Here is a 9,119-nt window from a genome sequence, read left to right on the forward strand (position 1 = left end):
AATACTAACAAAACAACAAAAATAATTTTAATGTATAATTTCATTATTATTATTTTTATTTAATAATGACATTTATTTATTTATATTTTTACAGTAGTAACGATAACTGTAGTAACAGAAAATGTGGTTACCATAGTAAATGTTTGTAAAGGCAGACCACCAGATTAAAACAAATTCTAAAGTGCCACTTTGTGTTTATTATAACCCAGCCTAATTTCACCCGGCCACATTGTCTTTCCTTTTATGAATACAGGAATGAATCGAGCGCCTATTTGGTTGTAGATGGGCGGAGCCATAATTTACGCATACATTTTCATGTGTAAGTAGGCGGAGCCGAATATTTACGTCATAGACTTTTCAGTCAAGATGGGCGGGGTCGTCCAAGAGCGTCATGACTGTCCCGCCCCCGCATTAGAGGGCATTGAGAGAGGAGGAGAGCGAAAGTTCAGTGTGCGCCAGGAGAGATGTTACGAGGACACGAGAGAAAATAACCCGCATGCATCTAGCGGAATACACGCTTCTCAGAAGTTAAGAGATAACCGAAGACAAGGACATATTTGTTTTTTCTCTTATTGAGCTCCTCCTGATGCCTGTATTTGTAATAACGCGGTACTGACTGACGTGGAATATTTGTTTATTTTAGTGATTGAGCACGCGCGCTTTTCATATAAATATATGACGAACTTTGGACACTACGAACTTTAAGACTTCTTGTTAAAGGGAATATTCTTTCAGAGAAGTTTCATCCAGAGGAATACTCAGCGCTTTTTATTGGATGACAAATGAAGCATCATTGATGCCCTCTTAGTCTAAGCAGTGTCTATGGAACTACATAATCACCCATAACTCACTAACAGTCCAAATTTATCCTCTCTTGAGGCAGTATAAAACAGGAAAGTTTTACTAGACTTGCCTCATTCAAAACAGGTGACTGAAAATCCAGCATGGGGGGTTCACCTCTGAAAATTTTGATTTTTCTTTGGTGCCAAATGGTCATTGCTGCATACAGTCTAGAGACTGGCTCATATGACCTAGAGAGAGGGCGACCTGCTAAATGTGAGCCTATCATCATCCCCATGTGCCAGGACATTGGGTATAACCTCACCCGGATGCCCAACTTTATGGACCACGACAATCAGAGGGAGGCTGCTATAAAACTCAATGAATTCGCCCCTCTTGTGGAATATGGTTGTGATGTGCATTTGCGATTTTTCCTGTGCTCGCTCTATGCCCCTATGTGCACAGATCAAGTGTCCACATCAATCCCCGCTTGTCGTCCAATGTGCGAACAGGCACGCCAGAAGTGCTCGCCCATAATGGAGAAGTTTAACTACGCCTGGCCTGATTCTTTGGACTGCTCTAAACTGCCCACCAGGAATGACCCCAACGCACTGTGCATGGAAGCCCCGGAAAATGATACCAAAACTGAGACTAAGAAAGGAGAGGGCATGCTGCCTGTGCCACCCCGACCCAGGCAGCCTGGCGCTGGAAACGGACGCTCGGGGGGCAGCATGGGTGTTTGTGACAACCCGGAAAAGTTCCAGTATGTGGGAAAGAGTGAGACGTGTGCTCCACGCTGCTCGTCCGCTGTGGATGTGTTTTGGTCCAGACAGGATAAGGACTTTGCATTCATTTGGATGGCGGTTTGGTCGACTTTGTGTTTTGTGTCCACAGCTTTCACTGTCCTCACCTTCCTCCTTGACCCGCATCGCTTCCAGTATCCAGAGCGGCCTATCATCTTCCTTTCCATGTGCTACAATGTTTACTCAGTAGCCTTCATCATTCGGTCCGTCGCTGGGGCGGAGAATATTGCGTGTGACCGTGAAAATGGGGAGTTGTACATCATTCAAGAGGGCCTGGAGAGTACAGGTTGTACCATAGTCTTCCTCATCCTCTACTACTTTGGCATGGCCAGTTCCATCTGGTGGGTCATTGTCACCCTCACATGGTTCTTGGCGGCAGGTAAGAAGTGGGGTCACGAAGCTATCGAGTCACATAGCAGTTACTTCCACATGGCTGCCTGGGGCATACCTGCACTGAAGACCATAGTCATCCTCACCATGCGGAAAGTTGCAGGCGATGAGCTCACCGGACTGTGCTATGTGGGCAGTATGGATGCGGGGGCACTAACAGGCTTCGTCCTTGTGCCGTTGTCCTGTTACCTTGTCATCGGAACGTCGTTCATCCTGACCGGCTTCGTGGCTCTCTTCCACATCAGAAAGGTGATGAAGACCGAAGGCACCAACACAGAAAAACTGGAGAAGCTGATGGTGAAAATCGGCATCTACTCCATTCTCTACACGGTCCCTGCCACTTGCGTCATCGTATGCTACTTCTACGAGCGGCTCAACATGGACTACTGGAAATTCCGAGGGCTGCAGAGCAAGTGCACCACGTTTCCCGGCCGTAGGAATGAGGACTGCTCCCTGGAGTCTTCGGTGCCCACGGTGGCCGTGTTCATGTTGAAGATCTTTATGTCGCTGGTGGTGGGCATCACCAGTGGGGTGTGGGTCTGGAGCTCCAAGACATTGCAGACTTGGCAGGGTCTGTGTAGCAGGAAGTTGACAGATAGGACTTGCAGAAAACACTGCACTGGGAGTTGCAGCACCAGTCACTGCCACTACAAAGCACCTGCCGTCATACTCCACATGTCAAAGACGGATCCCTACTCAGACAGCCCCACGCATGTATGAGCGCAGGTCTGCGCACATGAGACTGTGGCTTCATCTGTGATGTACTGTATAGAGGCAGAATCCAGGCCTCGCTCTGCGAATTGGACTTTATGAAAGGCAGTTTGCATGCTTTGAAGCCATGGAAAGTAAAACAAACTTAAAGTAATACTCAGTGTTTAATACAAGTTAAGCTCAATTATGGCATAATATTGTTTTCCACAACAACAACAAAATCTACTCATCCCTCTCTCGCTCTCTCTCTCTCTCTCTCTCTCTCTATATATATATATATATAACTATATAACCCATATATATATGGGTTACAGTGAGGCACTTACAATAGAAGTGAATGGGGCCAGTCCATAAATGCTAAAATACACCACTTTCAAAAGTATAGCCACAACACATAGACATTATATGTGTTCACATGATTTTAGTATGATAAAATCGCTTACTAACCTTTTCTGTGCAAAGTTGTAATCCAGTATTACAACTGTGTTGAAACCCTGTAATCCTGGTATTGGATATAACTTTACATAGAAAAGTATAGTAAGCAATCATGTTAACATGTATAATGTTTACATCTTGTGGCTATACTTTTGAAACATTGTGTATGTTAGCGTTTATGGACTGGCCCCATTCACTTCTATTGTAAGTGTCTTAGTGTAACTGCTTTTTTTTAAATAAATGAGGGGTGGGTCGAACTTATTTTTTGTGGTAATCAACATTATGACAAAATTGCTGTTGATTGAGCTTAACTTGTATTGAGCCTGGGAATATTCCTTTAAAAACCAACATAGCAGCTTCTCAGTAAACTATGGATTGATTATCAGTACTTAAAGGGAATTTTTTATCATTGCTTGCTGTCGAAAAGCAAAAATTGAGAAGTGTCCACAGATATGCATGTGGTAATTGGTTATAAATGATTTGCAAAACCAATCACTCTTGCATGGAAAAATGCAGCATCTCCCTTCTGAATCATACATGTTTTGTGTGGAAGTACATGTTAAATGTTTCAGGACTTCTATTTATATATGTTAAATGTTTCAGGACTTCTATTTATTGTATATATACAGTGTATATATATATATATATATATATATATATATATATATATATATATATATATATATATATATATAAAATTTTGTTTGGTTTCTCACAAGATGGCATTAATGAGTCTATTGTTTTGTACAAAAAGTGCCTTTTTGGAGAAGATAATAAAATATGTTATATATTTTCAACAGTTGTCTTAAGTTCATTTGGAGTAGGAATTCAAGGGTTAATTACTTAATAAAAGGAACTTAAAGGTTTAATACAAGTTAAGCTCAATCGACAGAATTTGTGACATGATGTTGATTACCACAAAAAATTACTTCAACTCATATCTCCAAAAATAAAAAAAGCAAAAATCGAGGTTCCAGTGAGGCACTTACAATGGACGTGAATGGGGCCAATTTTGGAGCGTTTAAAGGCAGAAATGTGAAGCTTATAATTTTATAAAAGTACTTAGATTAATGCTTCTGTTAAACCTTGTGTATCATTTGAGCTGTAATGTTGGTTTAAAAGGTTGTTAAATTAGATAACTTTACACAGAAATGGTTAGTTAGCGATTTTATCACACTAAAATCATGTTAATACACATTGTTTACGTCTTGTGCCTATACTTATGAAACACTTTGTAGTATTTTTTAATGTTTATGAATTGGTCCCATTCACTTCCATTGAAAGTTCCATTTTAAGTTCCTCACTGGACATGTTCCTCATTTTTGCTTTTTTTGTTTTTATTTTTTTAAAGAAGGGACAAGTCTAAATTCATTTTTGTGGTAATCAACATTATGCCACAACTGCTGTTGATTGTGCTTGAACCCGGAATATTCCTTTAAGAGCTATTTACTCTTACAACACTTGTACAAACACACAACAACAAAAATGCTTATTTTGTTGTTGCTGCACTACGTAATGCTATTATTTCTATTTAATTAAAGTACTTATGCTGGACGGCTGTGTTTACATTTATTTAGAGGTGGAAGTTAAAAAGAGGCACCTTGATGAGACTTTTCACATAGATTGTAACAAGAAAATGCGTCAAAGCAATGCAAATATTTTGATGAAGAAAGCAACGTTAGCATCTGAAAGGTTGCTCTGGTTCAAATGCAAATCAATCCTTGAGGGACCCTTTCAGAAGCCCTCAATAGAGTGGGCAACCCCTGAAAAACACAAGGTTATGTGGCTTTGTACGCCCCTGACATGAATAAATCTGTTGTCAGTTTTTTAGTGACTTTCGGTCAAAGTTGTGATTAATCTTGAATCATGGAGATTAAGCTTGTAGCTTAGGCTTAAACTGCATTCTTTCAGATATTAACATGTTTTTTATTATGCATCATCTTGTACTCCACATTCCCTAGCCTTCTCTTTTGGGCATTTGCTCTATTTTCCCTCTTTTCTTCATCCCCATATGAGAGACGCAGCAGCTTTGGCCGCTCTCTCCTTTGAGTGCGTTTGCCAGAACAGAAATCCCTGGTGATTTTCTCTTCTTCATCCTCAAAGGGAATCGTTGAGCAGAGCGACAGACAGTAGCCTGGATTTTTCTGTGTGAACGTTCACATCATCACCTTTAAACGCAAAGGTTGTACTGGAATTATATTTCATTAACAAGGTGCACCACGTGCGAGCACACACACATCCAGATTCTCCTTTTGTTGTGCGTCGCTCCTCTCTTCCCCCTCCGCTCCTTTGATGTTAGCCACTCATGCAAATAAAGGCACTTTTCTCCAACGCTTGATCCGGAGCATGAGCAAGCTGCTTGAAATGTTGTTGTTTTTTCACCCCACCCCAGCCGGGTAACTTGCAGATCTAGGTTTTGGTGATTAATTCGTATGCCATTGCATTTATTTATTTATTTTTTGCCTATGCTCATTTTCTTATTTATTGCATCTTGGTTTACATGCATTAAATGACCTACAATAGACATTATTAATGAATATCTACAAATGACAAACCAATAAGTTGTGCGTTATATTGGTAAATATCAATAATAAGTCTATGGTGTGGGTAGTCCTCAAATGGATGGGGCATTTGGTCTGCCAGTCACCATAGAGGAACTGTCTTATTTTCAGGCCTCTCTACAGTAAGTATAACAATATAAGATATGTGCCCATTAGGATATGTATTTCCAGCACTGTGTCCAGCATGAAATAATGGAACATTTGCAAAGACCTAATGGCGAGAAGTACTGTTAGTACATTATGAATGGTCACAGATGGTTGCTTTATCCTAACTGTAGTTTAAAGTAATATTTCGGGTTCAATACAAGTTAAGCTTAATTAACAGCATATGTGGCATAATGATTATTACCACAAAAAGTGATTTTGTCTCACCCCTGGTATTGGATAAAACTAAGTAAGTAAGGTTAATAAGCGATTTTATAATGCCAAAATCATGATAACATTTATAATTTTTACATCTTGTGTCTATTTTTGAAACAATGTCTATTTTAAATGGGTCATGACATACTCTTTTTTTTGTAATTGTATTATCTTTCCTGAGGTCCACTGATAATGTTAGTAAAGTTTTTTTTTGCACCATAACAGTCATAATTTAGTAATATATGATCATTTTCCACCCTGTCTCTGGCCCTCTATCTGAAATGCTCGGTTTTGGCCTAAGTGCCTTCTTAAAACTTCAATATAAACATCCAATGTTCTGATTGGCTAACATCTTGCAGCCACTGAAATAAAGCCATATTTGAAACTCAAAATGAACAAGGTCCACAACATTTTAAAACTAAATTTCAGGGTTTACACATAACACACACCCAACACATTGATTCCGAATATATTAAACTGTTCACTCACAATAGTAACTATTACTGTCAACAACACAAATAAACGGTTTAGAAAATTTGTATCGACGCACATGGTGTAGACAGCCTCAAGCCGCTGAGTCACGTCAACTGACACGCCTGGTGTAAACAGGTGTCAGCACCATAAACTATCACACAGTCATGACATATGAAATATTGATGAATGAAACTGTTTACTTATGGTCAGGGTTGGGAGGGTTACTTTTGAAATGTATTCTACTACAGATTACAGAATACATGTTGTAAAATGTAATTTGTAACGTATTTCGTGAGATTCCTCAAGGTCATTAACGTATTCTAAATACTTTGGATTACTTCTTCAGCACTGGTAGATTTTTTCACTTGTTTTGACTATAAAAACTCTGCCAGTACAGTAAGACAAAATACACGTTAAAAATACATTCTCTGAAAAACCTAAATATCTTATGCAGTGTTGTTTCTAAAACAAGATAAATCAAATTGATCTTGTTTTAAGGATTTTTAGATCAAGAATACGATTTTTTCCCCTAATATCAAAGGTCTTACTAGAAAAAAAGAAATTATGATCCAACATGAATTTTCTTGATAAAGAAATATGATCGTGTCTGGTAACGTGCATGTAAAATGGCTAGAAATAGCATTTTAGCTTAGCGTAAAGTTGACAGATTAGATAAGGTTTATTTCTATTTCTTCTGCTCCAAACTCACTTCAAACTTACTTCTCTGTCTGCTTATATGAATGTAACACATCATAAGAAAGTGTTTCACTGCTGTTCAAATGCACTTTGGATCGCATCATTTATTTGTATAAATGTTTTCCATCTGAAAGGACTAAATATTAAATGAAACAAATGACAATAAAATGCAAAGTAATCTCTTCAGTAATCAAAATACTTTTTGGATGTAACTGTATTCTAATTACCAATGATTTAAATTGTAACTGTAGTGGAATACAGTTACTTATATTTTGTATTTTAAATATGTATTCCCGTTACATGTATTTCGTTACTCCCCAACCCTGCTTACGGTTTTGTGATCGGGTCGAAATTATTTTAACTGCCCCATGCTTCAATAACAGTTCCTTTGCAAAGCTTGAATCATATTGACTGGTTCACAACCAATCCATGCTGATTTAAGCCTAAAAAATATACAAAAATATACAAATATAAACATACATAGTCCAAAGCACGCTGAAACAAGACACACATACTGTACAGTATCATTGTGCACTGAGACGCACATTGCCGGAAACGCATCAAAGACGTCCATCAAGTGCCTGTTTACAGACACCAACAATTAAAAATAGCACATATGGGTGCAAGAAAGTGTCCAGGACGCGACTGTGCTCAAAACAGCAAGACCCAGAGCAGCTGATTATGATGGTGTCTACTTTTTAGAGTTGTAACTTGATACCGCATTTTAAAAGCGGTGCGAGATACATGACAGCGGTCAAAGACGTCTGTGTAGTGCATGTTTAAATACAAAAATAATTCAAAATTTCTGATGGATCCCCTTTGATGTTCAGGAATAGTTAGACCACACTAGGTTTTTGTCCTGCTCTCTCTCCAGGGCGGGGACAAGGGTGGGATGATGTAAAGTAAGCGTTCATGTTTTTTTGCTGTAGAGGCGGTCATGAATTAATGGGCCCCCTAGTGACGTAGGGAAGTCCCAGAAGTAGAGCGTTTTTGCAGCTTGGTTTCAATAAATGCTTTTATTGCATTGGGGATTAAGTTTCAGTTCTACAGAAATACAGCAGCCCAGTCCCAGTTACACTCACCAACTTTGGCTTTCCCTGACCCTTGTGAGGCCTCAGTTTGCTTTCAACCAAGATTTCCCAATCGCACACTTAAAATAATGTCATGGTCCATTTAAATGGTCATGCATTCCCTTTAACAACAATGTAATCAAAGTGCCTCAACATGAACAATACATGAGGACTGTTCATAAACTATCCAAAACTAATCATCCAAATCATTATCCAGGTTAACTTACAAACCAGGGGCAGAAATCAACCAGAGCTAGACACAAAAATGCCACAGAAAGTGCCCAAAATTGCCAAGATATTCAAAATGAAAGTGTGTGAGTCTAGTGCAGCAATTAAAATGAAAGGCATCTGCCCAACCACAGACGTGAGGTCACCGCTGGAGCAGCACATGCATTCTCATTCACTCACTTCCTCTTTAACAAACTTAAAGTAAACACATATCTCAAATGAGAGTTAGATGGCGGGAAAACTTACACAGCAAACAAAGAGTTGTCACTTCTTATAGGAATAATTCACCTCAAAATGAAAATTCTGTCATTATTTACTCATTCTCATTTCGTTCCAAACCGCTATGCTGTTATTTTTTCTGTGGAACCCAAAAGGAAACTTTTTAAATGATTGTTAAACAGCTCAATATAACAACAGTTCATAGTGACCATGTTTGTCAAAAAAAACACCATTGAGTATCATAAAATTAGTCCACATGCTGTATTCCAATTCTTCTGAACCCATCCACACACAGGAACCAATTTAACAGATCAATAACAGATCAATATTTCAGTAATTTTTTTTATGATTGATCCCCATTTTAACTTTCATTCTTCTTGTGTTTTTGGCGA

The 9,119-nt window shown here is 38.7% G+C and overlaps 1 protein-coding gene across 1 annotated transcript; it reads left to right on the forward strand.

The window, feature by feature from the left end:
• The first annotated feature begins 460 nt into the window (after window positions 1–460).
• On the forward strand, window positions 461–3,719 carry fzd9b (frizzled class receptor 9b). The gene has a single exon (XM_051723730.1). The coding sequence runs from the start codon at window positions 945–947 to the stop codon at window positions 2,691–2,693; it is 1,749 nt and encodes a 582-aa protein (XP_051579690.1). The 5' UTR covers window positions 461–944; the 3' UTR covers window positions 2,694–3,719.
• Window positions 3,720–9,119: the final 5,400 nt, after the last annotated feature.

This window comes from Myxocyprinus asiaticus, chromosome 18 (assembly GCF_019703515.2).
Source record: "Myxocyprinus asiaticus isolate MX2 ecotype Aquarium Trade chromosome 18, UBuf_Myxa_2, whole genome shotgun sequence".
NCBI lineage: Eukaryota > Metazoa > Chordata > Actinopteri > Cypriniformes > Catostomidae > Myxocyprinus > Myxocyprinus asiaticus.